The sequence below is a fragment of the Neomonachus schauinslandi genome, chromosome 11 (genome assembly GCF_002201575.2).
Source record: "Neomonachus schauinslandi chromosome 11, ASM220157v2, whole genome shotgun sequence".
NCBI lineage: Eukaryota > Metazoa > Chordata > Mammalia > Carnivora > Phocidae > Neomonachus > Neomonachus schauinslandi.
In genome coordinates, this window is record NC_058413.1 from 24,417,321 (window position 1) to 24,441,437 (window position 24,117).

At 40.5% G+C, this 24,117-nt stretch overlaps 1 protein-coding gene across 1 annotated transcript in view; it reads right to left on the minus strand.

Annotated features, from left to right (window-relative positions):
* TRIM44 (tripartite motif containing 44) overlaps window positions 1–24,117 on the minus strand; it is a 112,295-nt gene that overhangs the window by 64,333 nt on the left and 23,845 nt on the right. The window contains exon 3 of the mRNA XM_021685378.1: window positions 1,156–1,395. Coding sequence (XP_021541053.1) covers window positions 1,156–1,395 — 240 coding nt within the window. The remainder of the gene's footprint in view (window positions 1–1,155; window positions 1,396–24,117) is intronic.

The window sequence follows — 24,117 nt, forward strand, 5'->3', positions numbered from 1 at the left end:
TTGCCTATCTAGAAACTTATTTAGGCACATATTTTCTTCATCCTGCGGAGGATAAAATGAAAAGAACAAGACATTCTATTCTTTTCACACACTGATGAAAATTAATCAAGAACCTTGGATGGGTGAAGCAGATAACTGTCCAACGGTCTCTGACATTTTGTCAGGATGGCTCAGACAATACCTGCCTCTTGAATGATAACCTGGCTGTTCTGTCGGCTCATTTATTCTGTATCTAGGCTCTCCTGGGCCAAGGCAAGACTGCTAGCTAAGCAGTAAGCTCAGTGAGTCAGTAGCAGTCCTGGAGAGTCCATGCGACTCCCCTAGGTTTTCTTCTAGAAGGACCTACCCTTCTGGCATAAGCCTGACCAGAATTTTCAACATAACACTATGAAACCTTATGAACAAAAGCTTCTCCCCAGTGGGTGAAATAGAAGTTCTATAATATTTTTTTAAATAGCTATCTTAAATTTTATTTTAGAATTATATTCTAAATGCCTGAATATGTTGTTTGATAAAATGTTTAAGACTTTTTTTGCCTGTTACTAAATAACAATGAATACAGAGACTCACATATGTAGTGATTCAACATTTACTTTGTGTCTTTCATTCACACCTTTTTTGATCTTTCCAGTGCCACATGCCTCCTTTAATCTAACAGTTATGCCCCCAATTTATGCAGTTGGCTCCATATAAAAACCAGACTAAGGCACTTCTTTACTATTCACACAATCAGTCCAAAACCTTTCATTCTGGCCTGCTTTATGCTCCACTTCCTGACATTCTCATTCACCCTGTTCTCATCCCTATGATGACTTTATTTATAGGCTCATTTCACAACTTGGAATCTGTCAGTTGCCTTCTTCTCTGGCTCTGATTTCTGGCTTCCCTCCTTAACTGCGATTAGTATTTGCCCTACTGACTATACTCCTTTAAGTCATGGTAGACAAATATTTTGCCAGGCCCAATTGCTGGGTGCAGGCCTTAGCAGCCAATGCTTCCACACTGGTTCACATACCAGTCTAAATACCTATACCCTAAGCTTTCAATTCATTCATGTTTAAGGACCATAAAAGAGAATTTCCAGAGCTAACAAACAGAGCAGTCAGTTTCCTCCTATTCCTCCTGCTACTAATAATTGCAGGCATTCTCCTTTACCTCTGCCTTTGGCTCAGCTGATTCATTAGAGGTATCAAGTTGTTCCTTGGCTTGGGCCATCTGAGTCATCAACCTGTCCATGTGGGACTGGATGTCTGCCAGTATCTCAGTCACATGAGCGGTGGCCATTGCTTCCTGGATGTCCACTAGATGAAGGGCCTTCTGCTCCTCATCAGCAATCACTTTCTGAACTTTCTTAAATTCCTGCTGTATAAACACCTTCATCTGGTCCCGGGTTACCTGCAGAACACAAACAAGTAAAAATAGTAAGTTGGACATACAAAGAATGGAAGGATAGAACTGTACTGTAAATGCTAGGCAGCCCTGGCCAAAATATAAACCAACCATGGTTCCTACATGGTCCTGAAATTTTGAGACTATCCTCTAAACAATGTTCCCATAATACTGTTGATGAATTTCTTAGTAATCCTTTTGCCTCTTTTAGTCTTTAGGAAGTAATTTCTTTTCCTCCTTCCCTTTTTGCTCTTCCTTTTGTTCACTTTTACACCAGCAATACCTGATTACTTTTTAACAATTTAATAGGTGAGTGTAAATTGTAAAAAATGAAATTCCTCTTCTCTCTCCATCTGAATACCATTTTTCTCTTTGGAGGGTACTTACTATTAACAGTTTGGTATGTATCCTTCCAGCCACCTTTCTATCTAGTTATACACATATACATATACAGACAATTTTGTTTTTATATAAACGGGTCATAGTGAACATTAGGTTCTGGGTCTTGCTTTTCTATTTAAAATATGTTTGTACATACAGATCAACTTCATTATATTATTTTTAATGTCTGTATGATGTGGATATATACAATGAATATTTATATATATAAATAAAAAGATAAACGTACCCATTAAATATTTCCCTTCTTAATGGGAATACAGGATATTTCCAAATTTTTGCTATTACAAACAACACAGTAATGAACATCCTTGGATATATCTCTTAATATTCGCATATGAATTTTTTTAGAGACTTTTAGAGTCACCAAGTCCATTTATTATATACTCTAAAAACACTGACTGATAAAGCCAAATTGCCCTCCAAAAAAGATGTACCAATTACATTCCCACAACAATGTGTGAAAGTAGGCATTTCTTTATACCTTCACCAATATTAGATCATGCCAATCCTTAAAATGTTTATTCTCTGATGAGTAAAAATATATTATTGATTTATTTTATAGCAACCACTGAGCAGATCAAATAAAATATGGCTGCAGGATATATTTGGCTGGGGCATAAGGTAAACAAAGTGAGAAACTACCAAAATAAGAACTTCTAAACTCTGTATCTTACCAGTAACTATACTTACTGATGCTTCCTCACAACTATGTGTATTTTAGGAATATTTTCAAACAACTCTGCACGGTAACTATGGCAGGGAAAAGGGAAAAGGTAGAGCAGTGGACAGAAGGAGGAAGGAGAAAATAGCTGTCACCTAAGCGAATCCCTTTCTTTGCCAGATAAGGGAACAGCCGCAGCTGCAGGGCACCTGGAGAAGATGCTGGGGACACCAATCTTCCTGCTCCCAGTCTGGTGCTCTGTCACTAGAACAGTCTCCGGAAGGAAAGCCAAACTGGGAAAACCTAAAAAGGAGACTGAGGAAGAGAAAGTCTACAGAAGAGGGGAAGATGGGGCCATTTTTAATTAGCCTCTTAAAAACTGAAAGAGGCTTGATATTTTAAGCAGCTTTTGTAACACTGCCATAAGAACGTCCATACAAAATAAGGCCTGTAGGACACGTCTCTCTTCACACATCAAGTGACTAAGTGACATAAGCCCTCAGGAATTCATTATACTCTCTGCAGGTACTCCCCCTGGTGCGCAGGAAAAGGGGAGGGGGAGTGTTAAATGTTATTAATGTCCCTGCAAATTCTTTATCAGACTGAGAACTGTGATTTGTGCTTATTTATGTAATTCCTTTTTATTTTTAGTGTGTTTATTTCAAGGCTGTTATGCTTTATGATGACCTTTTATAAATGGATCTCAAACTCTGAAATAAATTAGGTCTTATAAAGACCTAAGACCTTCTCTTAGAGACTAAACGTAGCAAATTTTAGCTAAGAGATGAACTTTTCTGAATGCCTGCGAAAATCTCTTTAATAGTTGCAAGTGACTAAAAATGGAGAACAAAATAAAAACTGACTCGCAACCTATTTTACTAACCCTCACATACACATGTGGTTCAGGTCAGAAGCTGACATCAGTCAGGAAAGGTGTGGCCAGACTGCAGTAGGTGACTAAATCATAGGGCTTAAAAAAAAAAAAAAAAAAATCAAATTCTCTATTTCCCATTGTTTTACACAGATTTCTCAACCTTTATTTTGTACAGTTTATCTTATACAGATCAGGCCACAAATAAGAACTGAAGGCAGAATAATCTACTCTCTAAAACCTTTATCCTTTTCATCCCCGTTCTCTACTAATCAACAAAAAGATATTCTCCAACCTAGTTCAAAATGGTAAGAGCAAATTTCTGGGTCATAGCTTCCATTCACATTCAGAGGCCAAAGGAGAGACTCCCTGGGGGACGTGGCATATGGTAGGTTGAGTACTCTGGAGAAAGGACTCTTACCAATGGCAGGAGCGAAACAGCTTTCAAAACTCCCTTTCAAGCTTCATTTCACCTCCCTGCCATCAAAACTCCATTCTGCTACAAACTTCATGGTTCTCCAAGAGCAGCAGACCCTTTCTGTCAGCCCCTGCTACCGGAGAGCCACTGACATCATTTCTGCATAGGTTTCTTAGAATTTCTTCAGCCTCTATCTTACAGCTCCTGAAAGGTGAGAGTGACAGTCTGATACTCCTGACTGTATTACATACAGTGTCAGTAAAAAGAAAATTCTACATATGCAGAGAAGAGAAGCCTGGGTGTATCACAGAACAAGCTTTTTTAGAGGCACAGAACTTCACTTACCCTAAACAAAATCTTAATGTAGAACCCTAAATCATAACAGAACCAAAAGTAGAACTACTCTGGTTAAAAGAAAAATCTCCCCCTCCTCAAAGTAATTCCTAGGGCACTGGTAGTGGCCTCCAGCAAAATCTCCCCTGTGATACCTGGGTCCTCTACACAAATGAAACCCTAATAGGAGCTTCCTCCCTTTGGTCAACTGGCCCCTAAGTTGTTGAAACTTTAAAGTCCTAGGTTACAAGCTATTTGATATATCTTTGTTATTGTTGTATTAGGGTGAAAATCTCTATTACTTAAACATAGCATTTTACTAAAATTACTTAAACACAGCATTATAATTTGCAAAATTGGGTGGCTTATATGTGAACAGTCATAACTAGTGAAGATCTGACTGTTCTCATTAGAGCTGAGTCCAACCTCCTCAATTTATAGGCCACACACATACACACACATACATGTCAAGCTTAGAAACCAGCTTTCCTTTGGTCCAGTCCAGTATACTTTGTGCTACAATATATTGCCTGTTATGATCCCTTTCTGCCTGCTTCAGGTTCTTCAAACTTATTTCTTCTTAACTGAGATGTTTCCTTGGTCAACAGGCAGCTCTGTTATTATCCCCACTGAGATGTTATTCCCCTCCAAGTGAATCTTGGGATAAATGATACACATCTGAAGAGTTAAGTTTCATCCCATGCTACTTTCTATATGATCTTGTAGTTAATATTTCCATGCTAGGCTGAACCCAAGAGGCATACAGACTGGCACTTCACACATACATAATTAAACACATAAAACCTTGAATTAAGAGCTTATACTTAAAAACAACACCATTCAATGTGCTTGACATGGGTTGCAAGCCATTAACTCCTAGCTAGCTGGCTTGTAGGAAACTAAGATTTTATTTAGTTTTCTATTATAGGCAAATTATTAAAAAAAAAAAAAAAAAAAGGCATACTAGCTAGAAAGCATCATAGCTTAAGAAAGATTTGTTCCAGAAAGGTTTGCTGACATGAACTGAGAAAGATGGAACAGGGTCAGGAGCAGGAAGCTACACAAAAGAAAAACATTTGAGTCTACGTTGGTTGAAGAGTTCAGAAATACTTGTTCTACTAGCCAAATTCCTTGCAAGTAAGTTTAAAGGAGCCTACTCCAAAAACGATCTTAAAAAGTGTGAACTGTATGAAATAGTTTGTGAGGACTCTAAATACCTCCCCAAAAGGTCAAGAAGTCCACTTTTACTCCCCCTTTCCTCTTCTGAATGGCCACTATTCTAAAATAGAAAAAATAAAAAAGCAGGAAATGCAATTTTTTCAGATGCTACAAGCTGTCTTCACTCCCACCAGCACAGTGCCTTCCCAACATGCCAGTGTCCATGGAAACTTTCAGGTTGGGAATCTCAAAGTTAAGGCTTCTGCACAGCCTCCAGTATTTATTCTGGCATTTTGCTCCAAGACAGTGCTTTCCAAATCTCTATCAGGCTCCAGTGAGGGCAGGTGAGGGAAGAGATGAGGACAAAGTCCTTTTTCAGGATCTTTCGTGTATGAGAAGAATAGCCACTATTCGTGAATAAAACCAATGCTCATTCCTAAGGCTTGGAAAATTATCCACAGCAGCCTAGAAATACAGCAGACATGAACTATGAACTACATTCCATTACTAACATTCTGAGTGCAAATATTTTCCTGACAACCTGGTTAGAAGCCTCAGTTGCTTGGATTTTACAATGGGGGTATTGAGAAAAGAAAAGGTTATTAAAGTGACCATTTAATCTCTTCCTTAAACCAATTTTCTCATCTTCATCAGAAAATGCAGACAAAAGCAGTCGTGTATATCCTCTTTACCTCCTTTTTTTTTTTTTTTTTAAGATTTTTATTTTATTTATTTATTTGAGAGAGAGAGAATGAGAGACAGAGAGCATGAGAGGGAGGAGGGTCAGAGGGAGAAGCAGGCTCCCCGCCGAGCAGGGAGCCCGATGCGGGACTCGAACCCGGGACTCCAGGATCATGACCTGAGCCGAAGGCAGTCGCTCAACCAACTGAGCCACCCAGGCGCCCCTCTTTACCTCCTTTCATTACTCCACTGTGTAAATACAGCACCATGGGGTCTCTACCTCTGTATCCACCCAAAGAAGTAATAATAACATTTACTGTTGCTGTTATTAATATTTCTATTACAAAAGACTGTAAGAAATACACCAAAATGATGGAGAGTGATTACTTCGGAGTGATGGGATTAAGAGTATTTTTTTTTCCACTTTCAGTCCAAATTTTCTATAATAATGTGTAACACTTATTTTTTCTTGAACAGTAATTTTTAAAAATAAATGAAGCTTAAAGAAAAAGTTAAATCCTCAATAAGATATTAGCTAATTGAACCCAACAATGTATAAAAAAATTATACAGCATGACCAAGCAGGATTTATCCCAGGTATGCAAGGCTGGTTCAACATTTGAAAATCAGTTCATATAACCTATCATGTCAACAGGCTAAAGAAGAAAAATCACATTATCATATCAATAGATGCAGAAGAATCATTTGATAAAATCTAAGATCCATTTATGATAAAAACTCTCAACAAACCAGATTATAGGGAAACTTCATGAAAAATATCTACAATCTACAGCTAACATAACACTTAATAATGAAAAACTATAGGGGTGCCTGGAGGGCCCAGTTGATGGAACATGTGACTCCTGATCTTGGAGTTGTGAGTTCAAGCTTCACGTTGGGTGCAGAAATTGCTTAAAAATAAAATCTTATAAAAAAAAAAATTGGTGAAAATCTATAGTTTTCCTGCTAAGATCAGGAACAAGGCAAGGATGTCTCCTCTTACAACTCCTTTTCATCATCATACTGGAAAGTGCTAGGTAGTGCAATAAGACAAAAAAGGAAATAAAAGGTTTACAGACTGGGAAAGTAGAAATAAAGCTGTCTTTGTTCACAAATAACATGGCTGTCTATGTAGAAGATCTGAAAGAATTGACAAAAAAACTCCTGGAACTAATAAGCAATTACAGCAAGGTTGCCAGATACAGAGTTCATATATAAACATCAATCACTTTCTTATATACCAGCAATGAACAACTGGAATTTGAATATAAAAACAATACCATTTACATTAGTACCCCCAAAATCAAATACTTAGGTATAAACCTAAGAAAATATGTATGAGGGAAACTACAAAATTCTGATGAAAGAAATCAAAGGAGAACTAAATAAATATAAAGATATTCCATGTTCATGGATAGGAACACTAAATATTGTTAGATGTCAGTTCTCCCAACTTGATCCATAGGTACACTACAACTCCAATAAAACATCCCAACAAGTTACTTTGTGGATATTGATAAAATGCTTCTAAAGTTTACATGGAGAGGCAAAAGATGCAGAATAGTCAACATAATATCAAAGGAAAAGAACAGGGTGCCTGGGTGGCTCAGTTGGTTAAGCGACTGCCTTCGGCTCAGGTCATGATCCTGGAGTCCCGGGATCGAGTCCCACGTCGGGCTCCCTGCTCAGCAGGGAGTCTGCCTCTCTCTCTGACCCTCCCCCCTCTCATGCTATCTCATTCTCTCTCCCAAATAAATAAATAAAATCTTTAAAAAAAAAAAAAAAGGAAAAGAACAAAGTTGGAGGACACTACTTAACTTTAAGACTTATTATGATAAAGCTACAGTAATCAAGACAGTGTGGAACTGAGGAAAGAACAAACAAATATATCAACAGAACAGAATACAGAGCCTAGAAATAGACCCACATAAATGCAGTCAATTGATCTTGAACAAAGAAGCACAGGCAATACAATAGAAAAAGTCTTTTTAACAAATAGTGCTACAACTGGACACACATGTGCAAAAAAAATTAATCTAGCCATAGAACTTTCATCGTTCACCAAAATTAACTCAAAATGGATCACAGACCTAAATGTAAAATGCAAAACTATGAAACTCCTAAAAGATAACACAGGAGAAAATCTAGATGACTTTGGGTATGGTGATGACTTTTTAAATACAATTCCAAAGGCACTATCCATGAAAGAAATACTTGATAAACTGGATTACATTAAAATTAAAAATTCCTCTGTGAAAGACACTGTTAAAAGAATGAGAAGATAAGCCACAGACTTAGCCACAGATACATTTGCAAAAGATACATCTGATAAAGCACTGTTATCAAAATATACAAAGAACTCTTAAAATACAATAATAAAACAAAGAATCCAATTAAAACATGGGCCAACAACCTGAACAGACATCTCACCAAAGATATACAGATGGCAAATAAGCACAGGAAGGATGCTCAACATCATATGTCATTAGGGAAATGCAAATTAAAACAACAGAATGGCCAAATTCCAAACACTGACAACACCAAATGCTGACGAGGGTATAGAGCACAATGGTGAGAGATGAGAATGCCAAATGGTACAGCCACTTTTAGAAGATAGTTAGGAAGTTTCTTACAAAACTAAACATACTTTTACCATATGATCCAGCAATTATGCTCCTTGGTATTTACCCAAAGGAGTTGAAAACGCGTGTCCAAACAAAAACCTGCACATGGGTATGACAGCAGCTTTATTCATAACTGCCAAAACCTGGAAGCAACCAAGATGTCTTGAAGTTAGGTGAACAGATGACTAAACTGCGATACATTTACACAATGAAATATTACTCAACACTAAAAAGAAATGAGCTAGAAAGCCATGAAAAGACATGAAGGAACCTTAAATGCATCTTACTAAATTAAAGAATTTAATATGAAACAAGGCTACACATTGTATGATTCCAATTATATGACATTCTGGAAAGGCTATGGAGATAGCAAAAAGATCCGTAGATATCATAAGTCTAGAAGGAAGGAAAGATGAGTATGAGATTTTTTAGGGCAGTGAAAATACTCTGTATGATACTATCATGGTAGATAACATCCTATACATTTGTCCAAATCCACTGAATATACAACACCAAAAGTGAACCCTAATGTAAACTACGGACTTTGGGTGATAATGATTAGTCAACACAGGTTCATTGATCGTTAACAAATTTATCTACCACTGTGGTGTGAGATGTTGATAGTGGATAAGGGTAAGAGTGTGGAGGCAGGAGGTACATGGGAACTGAGTAGTTTTTGCTCAACTTCGAATCTAAAACTGCTCTAAAAAAAGTCTATTTAAAAAAATTAATACAATCAAAAGAGAAAACTAAATAGCCACTGAAATAGAGCCTAGAGAATGTTGGGGGAAGGGGCATGGGGTGGAGTGACCAACCAAAGGGCCACGCAGGATAGTTCTTCCACCTGAACCTTCATCTCAAGCATGTCAACATTTTCATTCTTTGCCTTCCCAGTTAATACTAGATCCTTCCTAATCTGACTTCCCTTTTCTATAAGAAATCAAAGTTTTTTTAAAAGCCCTTTTCAACTTAAGCCCATCAAAATAATGGCTTCCATAACAGCCAAGCACTTAGCACATGCTGCTCCTGTCATTTGAAGGTTCTTCTATGGGGGTGCCTGGGTGGCTCAGTCGTTAAGCCTCTGCCTTTGGCTCAGGTCATGATACCAGGGTCCTGGGATCGAGCCCCGTATCGGGATTCCTGCTCTGTGGGAAGCCTGCTTCTCCCTCTCCCACTCCCTCTGCTTGTGTTCCCTCTCTCACTGTGTCTCTCTCTGTCAAATAAATAAATAAAATCTTAAAAAAAAAAAACAACAAGGTTCTCCTATGGGAGCTTCAGTCATCCTGAGGCTCCTCAAAAGAGCAGATTTTAGTGTCTTGAAAAACTCTAAAAAAGATCTAACTAGGTGATCCAATGAGTGACCAAAGTGTGAAGCCACTTACTTTAGAGAACTACCAGGCTCATCAATGAGAAATGGACATCCTTACAGTATGTTAGAGGGACATCTGCTTCAGGACATTATATAAGCACAGTGGCATTAACCCTCATTATACAGCTCATATAATAAAGTGGGAGATGGAGTTAGGAGCGATGCTGGGTGAAAAGAGAAGGCATGCCTAACTTTGGCCTGATTCCGTCATTGGACATTCTCTTGTCCTTTAATCCATGACAAAGACAGGGCCTTATGAATAATGAAGATGAAAATATAAAGGGCTACCATGTGTAGGCAGTGTGCCAGAGACTATTATATATGTGTTTCTCATCTTTCAAGTAGGCAATGATATTTTCATTTTATGTTAGGGAAACAGAAGCCCACAGTGATTAAGTCACCTGGCCAGTGCTATGCAGCAGGTCAACTATAGAGCAAAGATTCACCTCAGGTAAGCTCTGTTCCAGGTCAGTGCTCTGACAACCACTCCATAGAGCATCCTGCTACTGAAAAGGAAACTGAGCCCCTGAGAGCCAGTATTAGACCACTGGAAGCAACTCGGCATAGAGGAGAGTGCTCAGGATGAGAAGTCAGAGGCCCTGAGTGTTAGTCCTGTCTTTTGGAACAAACCAGCTATGTGACTTGGGGCAAATCACTGAATCTCTCAGAGCCTCAGGCTCCTGAGCTACTAAAAATGAAGAGCCAGTTTTCCTTTTATCTCTAAAATGATACAACTGCATAAATTTTGCATTCTTGGAGCAGTAATTCACCAATCTGGATTTGTCTCTAATCACAATTGTTACCTAAACAAGAGGGGCTTTGGGGGACTAGAAATCTGCCTTAGAAATTCTAAAGATGAAACAAAGTAAGTGTAAAGAGAATAAAATAACCTTTTTCCTTTGACAGTGCTGCCCTATCAAGCAATTGCCCTCTCTCCCACCTTTAACCACCAAGCTTATTTAGAAGGTCACATAAAACCTACTGTCATAAACACCAATAAAGAATCTACTAGTTGCCAACTCTATTTAATCTCACTACTGACCTGTCTGTAGCATTTAGCACTACTGATGCCCCTCAGTCTTTAATTTCCTTCCAGGGTTTCTGTGACCCTGAACTCCTCTGGCTTTCTATCAGCTCCATCCCTACAATTTTACATACTCTCTCTAGATGACTAGAAAAACTCCTCTAAACCAGGGGTTTTTCAACCTCAGCACTATTGATACTTGGAGCTGATAGCTTTTTGTGTAGGGGAAATGTCCTGTGCCTTGTGAAATATGCAGCAGCACCCCTGGCCTCTACACAGGTGGTGAGAGTAGCATCACCCCTCACCTCCAGACGTTGTCAAATGTCCTCTGGGGCCCAAACCACTTTCTCTCTACACTTCCATCTTAGTGATTTCATCCCACTTTTGCAATTCAACTCCTCCCTCCACAGAGATGGCTCCTACACCTGGATTTTCTCTCCAGGCCTCCAGTCTCACAATTTCTTTTGATGTCTGTCTCTGCCTGGATACTCTTCTATTACTCGAACCATTAAGCCTCAAACTGAGTCCTCTCCCTCCTCCTCATTGTTATCACTGCTGCCTTTTCTGAGTGCCCAGATAGTAGGTACTACCGTTAAGCATTTCACATGTTACTTCAATTAATCGTCACAAGGATACCAAGTGGTGACAATTATTATTCTATCAATTTTACCAATGAAGAGGGCGCCTGGGTGGCTCAGTTGGTTGAGGGACTGCCTTCAGCTCAGGTCATGATCCTGGAGTCCCAGGATCGAGTCCCACATGGGGCTCCCTGCTCAGCAGGGAGTCTGCTTCTCCCTCTGACCCTCCCCCCTCTCATGTGCTCTCTCTCTCATTCTGTCTCTCAAATAAATAAATAAAATCTTAAAAAAAAAAAAATTTTTACCAATGAAGAGACTGAGGTTCAGAGGGGGTGAGAAACCTGCCCAAATTCACACACAGAGTAAGTGGCAGAGCTGGGATCTGCACCCACACAGTTTGACTACACAAGCTTCCTTTTAACCACAATATTATTCTTCCATATCTTCCATTCAGACCTTGTCCTATTCCCTGCCTTCCCCCTTAACAACACCACGGTTTAGGAAATCACCTAGGGTCTAAATTCTGGAGCTTAGTTTCATTTTCTCCACCAGGAACAGGTCTCTTGACTTAGTAAATGGAGGAGAAAAGATGACACCTTTGCTTGGGCTCTTGCACAAAATGGTGGTCAGTACATTAAATGTCAGAAGGCATCCCACATCTGCCTCTCCACCACACTGGCTGAAGAAGTCTGCCCTTGTATCTATGAAAACCCCCTTCTTTGAATTCCCTCAGACTACTCTCCACTAAATCTCTCTACCCAGTCTCTAGACCCAAATGCTCCATCTTAGCTCCACCTGCCCCCTTGCCCCAGGGCCTTTCAGCCCACTCCCACTCTCATTTGCACCTCTAACTTGCTGAAAGAGATTTCGGGTGATCCCCTCTATCTCCTCCTTGGTGTTTAGACCTTAGCTTTGTCTTATACAGTCTTTGGTTTGGCTTGTACCTTCAGCTCAGGTAGGAGCCCCATATTTCAATCAGAATACTCCAGCCTTCCTCTATTTCTGCCAAAGTGCTTCTTCCTGAGACTATAAATTTTGGTCCTTGAGGCTAAGCACGCTTGTTCTTCAACGGCTTCACGCATATGAACCTGTAGTATGCTTCTTCTGAATCTCCTCCCTTTCATGGTTTTCCTTCCCCCAAATATAAATATGAATATACATGTACATGCACACATGCACATGTGCACGCACACAAACACACACACAGCATTAGAGACTCAGGACTATATTATCTAAAGGCTTTGTATTGGAAAGATCCTAACAAACATTTGAACTGAATCTGCTAATCAGCTATGAAGCCATCTGAGAGAGACATGGTCACAGCAAACTGCGGTCCAGCCCTTACCGTGAGAGATGGCGATTTAGCCACTATGCTTGTGGCATCCCTGCCAAGCATCCCCTCCTCCCAGGGCTGCCCGTTCATGCTGTCAGCTGCTATGACTCTATCGCCATGAGAACGTGATGTGGAACGCAGTGTCATGGCACTGAACCGGATGCACCAGAGAAAAGTTCAACAGGAATGCTAGGCTCCCTTTGAATCGATACAACTGCTTGCTTCTTAGATGCTTCTCATCTTGCCTGACTCCAGGGTGGCAATAAAGAAAGCAATCACAAACTTCTGAACACCACTCTTCCTGAGTGAAAAGAAAAAGAATTCTGGGTGACCCCCCTGTAGAAATGTGAAAGTAGAAGAAGGAGTCCCCAGAGACACCCAGGACCTGTAATAAGAATGAGTGAGAACTAGGGCACCTGGGTGGCTCAGATGGTTAAGCGTCTGCCTTCGGCTCAGGTCATGATCCTGGAGTCCCGGGATCGAGTCCCGCATCGGGCTCCCTGCTCGGCGGGGAGTCTGCTTCTCCTCCCTCTGACCCTCCTCCCTCTCCTGCTCTCTGTCTCTCGTTCTCTCTCTCTCTCTCAAATAAATAAATAAAATCTTAAAAAAAAAAAAAAAAAAGAATGAGTGAGAACTATTTCACTTTGTTTTCTTGCCTTTCTTCCATCTTAACCTGTGCATAAGCTAGAAAGACAGTTTCTGCTTCAGAAATTATCCCATAGGAAGTGGGAGGTGGGAACTGACACTGAAAGTTTCAGGGGCAACTAAACAGACATTATTTTTAAGCCTTTTAGACTTGAATATACAAAGCATGTCTATATTATCTGCTGAAGATTAAAGCAATTTTAAAACAAGACTCACCCCTCCACCTTCATTCCACTTCTCTATCCAAACATTTTCCCTGCAAAGCCACAATTATTCGTGTACTATCGAAACCAAACAACTGTGCACCACCAGGAACACTCAGGAAAGGGCACTGAGATGTATGTCTCAGTCTTCTTTGTTACAGCTGTCCAAATGGTAAACCTCATGGAGTCTGTTGTGACAGAGAAAGAGATGTGAGTACTGACTCTGCTAACTCAATGCTTCTGAAGCTCAGAAAGGTGAAAGTTTTATTTGTAAAACAGAGGTAATAATATCATTCTCACAGGTATTTTTGTGAAGTTTACACAAAATAATACATAAAAAGAATTTAGTATTCTCTGGGCACATAGGAACATCGGCAGAACTATTCTGCTGGTCCAGATAACAGTAACCACAAACATTTATTTTGTGCTTTTCATATGGTACCCCCCACTGAGCTTTCACAGATAAAGAGTCCCCAATTAGTTTTCTTAGAGAAAGAGCCTACAACCTTGGGAGTGCAGATGCTAATTTCCCAAAGGAACACAGGAACCGACTTTCTCATACGACCTAGGCATGAAGACTAAGGATGTCAATCAGAGGCTCCTTGCCTCAGTTTTAGTAAATGGCCACAAGCTGTCAAGGAGCAATGTTTGCCTTTTCTAGTTTGATATAATCAGATACAGTCTACTTCAATGATATTGCAGCAAAGCACAGAGTGCAGGAAGGATAGGTCACATTCTGCCCCTCCACTCCCACACACAGTCTGTAGGTATAGTCAACCTCACAACCTGCTTCTATCATATTGTCTCTCTTCTGCAGACTAAAACCGTATTAGATCCCTGGAGCAGCTAACAATCTGCTTACCTAAGAACCACTGGACTTGTTAACTAACTACCGTTGCTAAAATACTTTTTGGGCCCCTAAAGGCCATGCTAACCATCCTCCATTCTTTCTTTCTTTTTTTTAAGATTTTATTTATTTGAGAGAGAGAGCATGAGTGGGTTTAAGGGCAGAGAGAGAAGCAGGCTCTTCACTGAGTAGGGAGCCCGATGCAGGGCTCCATCCCAGGATCATGGCCTGAGCTGAAGGCAGACCCTTAACCGATTGAGCCATCCAGGTGCCCGATCCTCCATTATTTATCTCCTCTTCAACAGTTTCTGTTTTCAGGGTACTCAGTAATAAAAGTATAATATGATTAGCCCTCGCTTACAGATGACACTAAAGGCTCAGGCAAATCAACAGGTAATAAGTGCCAGAGGACTCGGGTCATCTGACTCCAACACCTGTGCTCTTCACCATAGTAAAAGCAAGCATGTCATACTCAATAGTTTTTTTCCCCGAAAGTGTGAACAAACTCTCTACTGGTATACTATTCCCAACCCATCTTCCATAGGTAAAAGTGAGTAAACCTCCCACAACTACTAACAATTCTATATAGCAATCACAGAAAGGCAATTTATTGGCATCATTAGCCTTAGGTCATTAAACCTCTTAAATCTTTGCTTCTTGATCTGTAAAATGGAGATTATAATGTCTAGCTAATCAGGTTGAGTTAGGAATTAAGGAGCAATCAAAGATTCTATTTCACTGGTCACAGAATTAAACAGAAGCCCTTCAACAAAGCGTAGTCATCAACTAAATCACTGGGTTGAATGGACATTCTCTACAGCTACAGATGGATTTTGTTCTTTGGCTAAAAGCAGTCAGGAAAGATGTGATTCTCAAATTTTGCCTTTTATACACACACATAAGCATCTACATACAGACCTGAGGTAGACTGAGAGTTGTACTCTGTAACTCTAGCCTTAAGTTATCAAAGAAAACATCTTTTTCCTTGAGAAGACCTGAGTTTTATTTCATATCTGAATGAGAGGTTGAACTATCAGGAAAAGGGGAAGAAGGGAGACAGGAGAGGAGGCCCTTAAATAAAAGTCTGGGTGGTTTTTATCACTATTATCACAGTAAAGTTTTATATCTAAGCACCCAGGCTCCTAAATTAAATGTCAAATACAATCCTGCACTGGCAACATGAAGTGTGGCTGCTTTGGGGGAGTCCTGACAGCTCCCCTCCCCTCTCCATGTTGGTCACATAATAAGCCCTTCAAGCTTTGGCAGAGAGTATATTATCAAGTTTCCTGTCAGTGCAGACAGGAGCTGGAGCAGGGGGAGAAGGACATCACAACGTGTTAATTTTATTAAGCCATTTAAAGCTCAATCCCTTTGCTTTCTAACAATGCTCCAGCCCACCAGGCAGCTCAGAAACCATGCCTACCCTAATTTCAAAATGCCTACAGCTTATTTATACAGTACTTCAATTAAGAGCTCTGGTGCCCAAGAGAAAGAGGATGACCAAAGGGTAAAGCTGCAGGAGAAGCAGGAAGGGGAAGTAGGAAGAGAACAAGAATCTCAGTGGTCTTTAAAGTGAGGACATATCTCCTAATGTGGCTCTTAAATGTGACACTTAATTTCTTTTGTGACCCTTAATTTATTTTTCTTTTAATTTGGCACCAGGCAGTTTTGCTAACTAGAGAATTTGCTCCATAACAATAAGCATAATTGCTTCTATGCATTGATTTCTTGTTTCTATTGGGAATATATGGACACACAGCTGTAAACTCCCAAGGCAGATATATTTGCCTCAACTTGAATGGGCAATGGAGCTACAGTGAACTAACCCCAGGCGAGGCAGCCACGCAAGGCCCAGAGTCAGCCAGCCAGCCAGCCGGCCAAACCAAGGGGCTCCAACTGTGGGGATTTAACTCAATTTATCTGAATGCTATTATCACTCAAAAGAGGTAGCAGTGGTCCTTTAAAGCGTCACTAATCCCAGGAAGTGTTAACTGATCTAAGTATAGAATCTAGTTAGTTGTAAACACGTGGCTTCTTTTTCTCACAAGGATCCGAAGGCCTCCTGAACTATGGGTGTGGGATTGCTGCCCCCATGGACCCCTGGCCTTCTGCTGGAAGAGGGGGTGGATCTCAGGACTAGGAGAAGGCTAGCAGCCGCCACCCTGAACAGGATGCTGTACTAAGCACTTTAAATGGATTATCTCATTTAATCTTCCTAACGACCCTATGAAGTATATACGATTATCCCCTTTCACAGCTGAAAAAAATGAAAAACCTGAGACATGACGATATGAAGCACAGGATCTGCCTGAGGTCGAACTGGTGGTCAACACTGGAGGTAACGTGACCAGGTGCGGTCTGATCCAGAGCCCACGCGGGTAATAACTGTAGACTACTGCCTCTCCCTGACAAGCTACCACTGGGTTTCTGCCCCTGATCCCTGCCTAGAAGAGAGGAGAAAGAAAGACTATTCACTGATGAATAGAATTACTAGGTCATATGGCCACTCTATGTTTAGCCTTCTGCGGAACTTTAAGTGAAGGGCTAACAAAAGTGATTCAGAAGGAAATCTCTCACCCTCTCAGCAGCTTTATTGAGATAGAATTCCCATATCATACAATTCACCCATTTAAAGTGGTCTTTAGTATATTCAGAGCTGTGCGATCACCCCACAATCAATTTGAACATTTTATTTTCATCACACCAAAAAGAAACTCCATGGCCCTTAGCAATCACCCCCACCCCATTTCTCCACCTCCCTCAGCCCCAGGAAACAAGTCTATTCCTAGCTGTAGAAATCTGCCCTACTCTGGACATGTCACACAAATGGAATCACTCAGTATGAGGTCTTCTGGGAATGGCCTCTTCCACTGAGCACCACTTTCGAGGGTTAGCCTTATTGTAGCATGTATCCACACCGCACTTCCTTCCTGCCAAATAGTGTCCTGCTGTGTGGATAGACCAGATTTTACTTACCCGGTCATCTGCTGAGTTGCTTCCACAGTCTGGGTGGTATGAATAATGCTGCTATGAACACTGGGGTGCAGTTTTTGTGTGGATATGTTTTCATTTTTCTTGTGTATGTACCCAAAAATGGAATTGCTGGGTCATATGGCAACTCTATGTTTAACCTTCTGAGGAACTGCCAGCCTGTTTTCCAAAGTGACTGTACCACTTCCAATTTTTCCACATCCTTGAAAAACGGAAAACTTCTCTTTATTGAGAGAACTACAGAACTGTAGTCCTAAAAACCATCAACCTGCTCCGGCTCTGCTATTACTGCCTGGGTGACCTCGGGCAGGAACGCTTGGCCTCCTGGCACCTCAGTTTCCTCTGCTGTAAAGCAGGGGATTGCAGATGGCCTCAGACTTCCCACTGAGCCCCACATGTATTCACTTAGTCCCATCCTGTGAGACACCCTGACTAGCAGGGGGGGGGGATGCTTCAAAAGGACCCCTTGGGGCTGACTGCATGACTGTGTGTCTGACTTTGCATTAACTAAATTTCTGAATAATCTTAGACTGTTACTGGCATGTCTGGGGAAAACAAACTTCAGAGTGTGCTTATGCTATTAGGAAGAAGACAGAAATGCCATATTGGGTAAAACTTCATTTGGCAATAATGGCAGACTGGCCTTCAGGATTTTAGTTTTCCAAGCTGCAGTTCAAAGACTGAAGTGGATTCAAATGATAAAAATGTTTATAAGGGATGATGTCAGGTGGAAAAAGCAGGATACAAACTATGTATGCATGTCTATACACACAAAAACATATACAGTTATCTAATTGTATATATACTTACACACACACAGAATAATAGTTATCTAGAGAGAGAATACTAATTCTCTATTTGAAAGGCAAAGCACCATGATATTAACCAGTTTTCTCACAGGTGTGTCTTAAAGTGTGATGTATTGACCATGTGCATTAGAATCGTCCAGGCTGTATATTAAAAAAGCAGTCTCAGAACCACCAAATTAGATATTCTGGGTGAGGCTCAAGAATCTGCATTTAAAAAAAGAGGTACTCATGTGGATGGACTAGAAGGTATTATGCTAAGCTAAATAAGTCAGAGAAAGACAATTATCATATGATCTCACTCATATGTGGAATTTAAGAAACAAAACAGAGGATCATACGGGAAGGGAGGGAAAAATAAAATAAGACGAAATCAGAGAGGGAGATAAACGACAAGAGACTCTTAACTATAGGAAACCAACTGAGGGTGGCTGGAGGGGAGGTGGGTGGGGGGATGGGGTGGGTGGGTGATGGGCATTAAGGAGGGCACGTGACGTAATGAGCACTGGGTGCTATATACAACTGATGGATCACTGAATTCTACCTCTTAAACTAATAATACACCATATATTAATCAATTGAATTTAAATAAGATTAAATTAAATTGAAAAAAGAGGTACTCAAAGTTTACAAACGACTGCAGGGATATTTTTTTTCTTCTATATACTGGTCTGTTTTTTCCACAATTTTCTAGACAACATGTAACACTTTTATAATTGGGGGATAGGTAAAAGGGGAAGTTGTTTCATTTTGTTTTGATAAAGGCAGGGGTATGGTGAAGGAGGGCAAAGAGCTTGTTTCTCCTCTTTCTACCACCCAAGTGTCTACAGAGGATGAAAAGGGGCTGCATTTGCTCCTCGGTGGATTCCATGCCTCAGAGCCTAGCTCAGGCCTGAGACAGCACAGGTATTTTCCCATCTGGTGTCCTCCATCACTAACGGGAAACTACTGAAGCACCAGCCTCAATTCTTCATTTTTCCAGTGCTAAATGCTCTGGGCTGTCACAACTCCTCTCCATCTCCCCATACTTTCTGTTGGAAAAGGCCATTCTCCAGTCCTGGACCCTGGGGTTGTGGGCTGCCCTATCTAGTAAAGGCAGGTAGGAAGGAGAATGTAAGGGAAAAATAGTCAGTGAAGAGTCATACTGCTAATGAGGACAGCACATACTTCTACATTTACTCATCTATGGGTTCAACAATTGTGTGCAGGGGAAGAACATGAAGTATGACACATGTGAAGTCCTAGTCCTGTCACTTACTAGCAAGCTCTTTACCCCCTCTAAACCTTGGATTGTTCCTCCATAAAAAAGGACAAGTAATATTTCTTTTATAGCGTTCCTGTAATAGATAACGCATATCTATTACCATGCATATCTATTACTATTACATCATCTAGTAACTACCAGGCTAGGACTTGAGGGTACAGAGATAAAACACTATGAATGCCCTTCAAGGTTACTACTTACATCTTCTTTTTTTTATGAAAAGTGTAGAAATAGGTCAATAATTCTAATAACTTTCCAACCGAAGGAACACTTTTGAATGAATCAACTTGATAACTGAAGCAGCTCAATTCTCTGCTTCAGTTGGCTGCATAAACACTGCCCCAGTGAATGCTTCTGTGTTGGGACAAGGCAAGGACCAGCATGAAGCCTGGCTTGACCCTGGTAAATAACAGGACACTAACAACAAGAATTCAAGTAGGTTTTGCTTATATCCATTACTCTTTGTACATGCAAAACCTATCGTTTCTTTAATGAGTCCTTTTTTTTAATTTTTTTTTTTTAAGATTTTCTTAAGATTTTACTTATTTTGTTTGAGAGAAAGAGAGAACACAAGCAGGGGGAGGAGCAGAGGGAGAAGCCAACTCCCCACTGAGTGGAGAACCTGACATGGGGCTTGATCCCAGGACCCCGGATCATGATCTGAGCCAAAGGTAGACGCTTAACCAACTGAGCCACTCAGGAGCCCGGAACCTATCATTTTAACAAGAGTCTGATTAGCACAGGAGAGTGAAGAACTGGGCTATGTTCCATGTCAAGGATATCAGCTACTAAAATGGACTGTAAAGTTCTCTTGCAATTATAAAATGCCATGTAAATGCTAAATAAAAATAAAACAATTCTCAGATCTATTTAATTTCATGTTGCTAGACAATTCTCTGGTTTTAAACTTCAGTAAGAACACCTTCAGAGATTGAATATAGAAAAAAAAAAACCTGGTATGTTTTAGGCAGTGTTAGTATGGCTAGGTCCCATGTTTAATCCCACTTCAATCTGAGAGAATAATGTGAGCCACTTGGCTTGAGTTTAAGGCACTTTTCTTGAGAATAACTTCTTGTAAGATTACTATGATTTCGTGATACACAGCTGTGTTTCTGTTTGTTTCAAGCACACCAGCCATAGGAACAAGGAACAGCGCATGTTAGATGGAAAGAAAAGCAATCAATACTAACAGAGAGAGTGGCTGTTATGAACTGCATAGTAAGACGTTAGTTGGATTGAGTTTAGCATGTTATGTTTTTGGTTCAGTGCTTTCTGAGAGGCTGGGCAGTGGGAAGGAAGGGAAGGGACTCAATGTGTTTTCTGAGCTTCAGTTTCCACTGGGTATACTATGAAAGATAACTGCACAGTCACTTCACAGGACAGTTTTAAAGAACTCAGAATACCTTCAATTTCTTAAAAATCCAGGTATGGACACGGACATGCACATGCCTGATTAACTACATCTTTTAATTTCCCTAAAGTCTATCATAAATATAAGAAATCTACAGACAAAAATCCTACTTTGTGCAATAAATGTTTCTGAAAAGTATGACTGAAAAAAATATGTTTGCAAACTGGATCATATCAAACACACTGGGATGGCTTACTATTTAAAAGACTACTTTGAATTAAACAAAGATTGTTATATAAAAATAGTCTCTCCATTATATACAAAGTTCTAGATCCCTGGAGATATGCACCCTTTAAAACAGGGCTCACCATAGCAACCTGCATGCACACAACTTTTTTTTTTAATTATGTTATGTTAATCACCATACACTACATCATTAGTTTTTGCTGTGGTGTTCCATGATTGTTTGCATGTAACACGCAGTGCTCTATTCAATACGTGCCTTCTTTAATACCCATCACTAGGCTAACCCATCCCCCCACCCCCTCCCCTCTAGAACCCTCAGTTTGTTTCTCAGAGTCCATAGTTTCTCATGGTTCGTCTCCCCCTCTGACCTCCCCCCCTTCATTTTTCCCTTCCTACTATCTTCTCTCTCTCTCTCTTTTTTTTAACTTATACTGTATTATTTGTTTCAGAGGTACAGGTCTGTGATTCATCAGTCTTACACAATTCACAGAGCTCACCATAGCACTTACCCTCCCCAATGTCTATCACCCAGCCACCCCATCCCTCCCACCCCCCACCACTCCAGGAACCCTCAGTTTGTTTCCTAAAATTAAGAATTCCTCGTGGGGCGCCTGGGTGGCTCAGTCGTTAAGCGTCTGCCTTCGGCTCAGGTCATGATCCCAGGGTCCTGGGATCGAGCCCCGCATCGGGCTCCCTGCTCGGCGGGAAGCCTGCTTCTCCCTCTCTCACTCCCCCTGCTATGTTCCCTCTCTCGCTGTGTCTCTCTCTGTCAAATAAAATCTTTAAAAAAAAAAAAAGAATTCCTTGTATCAGTGAGATCATATGATACATGTCTTTCTCTGACTGACTTATTTCATTTAGCATAATACCCTCTAGTTCCATCCACGTCATTGCAAATGGCAAGATTTCGGGGGTTTTGATGGCTGCATAATATTCGTGTGTGTGTGTGTGTGTGTGTGTGTGTGTGTACACACCACATCTTTTTTATCCATTCATCTGTTGATGGACATCTGGGTTCTTTCCATAGTTTGGCTATTGTGGACATGGCTGCTATAAACACTGGGGTGCACATACCCCTTCAGATCACTACATTTGTATCTTTGGGGTAAAACCCAGTAGTGCATGCACACAACTTAATCTGGTTCTGTGCCTTATTTCCCAACCACCACTGGCTCTGATTCCTGTCCTCAGGCTCACCCCTAGTGGCTGGGATTTGGTGTCTCCTGTTGTTCTCTGGTTTTGGAACTCAACCCACTCCTGTCCCATGGCATGAGTCTTGATCCTTGTAAATCCTGACCAGAACTCCTCTCACTCTTTGGGCCTGCTGCTTCTCTGCTGGATATGGCACTTTACAGGAATCCTGTCCTCTCAAGCAGCCACAGGCCACCTCCCTTTCCTCTCCCCTGCTCCTCTGCTACCTCTGCTCAATTTGTTGGTTTTCTAAGCCTGGATTTTTATGGATCTCACTTTTTTTGAAGTTGAAATCACTTAGACTTATTTACAAGGGTTCTTCTGGCCATTTGCTGAAAGGAATGAAAAAAAAAAAAATCAAAACAAGAGAGAAGGAAAATCACCAGGGTCAGCATAGCCTCTAGTCACCCCAGACCCACTGAATCAGCAACTGTGGGGGTGGGCCCAGCACTCTGTAAGTTCTCCAGGTGATTTTTATGAACATTAAAGGTTAAGAACAACTGGTCTGGAAGAAAAAAGGGCATGTGACAAATATTTTAGACAAAATGAGGCTTCTCATTAAGAAGAAAAATTAAGTCTACATTACTGACACAGAAGAATGTCCAAAATATTCTGTGTAATAAAAACCATAGGTGCAGTATAATTCTTGTAAAAAATCTTAGAGGTATATTTCCACAGGGAAAAATGTCTAGAAGGTTACACACCGAATTGTTAATAGTGGTTAGCTTGGGGGAAATTTATTTGACTTTTTCTTTATGAATATCTGTATTTTTTAATCTATAAGCATATATTATTTTGTAATTTAAGAAAATGGTTAATCTAGTCATCTTCCACTCCTCTCTGACAAAACTCAGAGGTAAAAATTAACTCAGTCCCCAGTAGATTTCAGTGTCTGGACTAATGAAGCTTTGTGATGCTTTACGGAATTCTAGAGGAAGTGAGGCAGTGATAGCGCTCAGTGCTCCATGACTCAAATCAGTGCTTCTATGAAAAGCTCCTGTGCCAGGAAATGACAGGTCATAAAGCCTGAGAGATTCTGCCCTTCTTAAATAGGCCAACTTAAAAAAGGGATGGTAGAGTTCTGAGGGAATGCAGAACAGACTAAAAACTTCTCTTGGAAGACAACTATTTGTTGCAAAAACTATGTATATAGTGTCCCATTTTCCACCCTCCCCCCACCTGTTTGTGATCTGGCAGTCATTCTGCAATGACTTGGACCTTCTTCAAGCTGGCTCCAGGTATATACAGTATATGCATATGGCAGACCAGAACGGGGTCTGAAAATAAAGGAGATTGGTAGAAATAATTCAGGACAAGATAAAGAGAAGATAAAAGAGGTGAGTGTGTATGCACATATCCAAGATCAAGTCTGGTCCTAAGAAATATCCTTTAGCTCATGATGCACCATGGGAAAATCCTGAGACTTCTACAAGCTGCTCTCATGGGACCACTCAATTTTTTCACCTCTGGCAAGTTTCCTATTAGAGGCACTCTATGCATTCATAAAGGACCCCAAAGCACTTTACCTGTATTATCATCATGCACAGAAGCCACTCAGTGTAATCTGTATACATCCTCTTGCTCTTCACTGCCTACAAGCATGTGGGTGTGGCAGAAACAGAAAATACAGTTGTCTCCTTCAGGATAGCTGTTGCCCCAGAAACCAGAAAAACTCGGTAAAAAAAAAAAAAGCTTTCAGTAATCCTTAATAATTAATTAGTTCATCTTCACT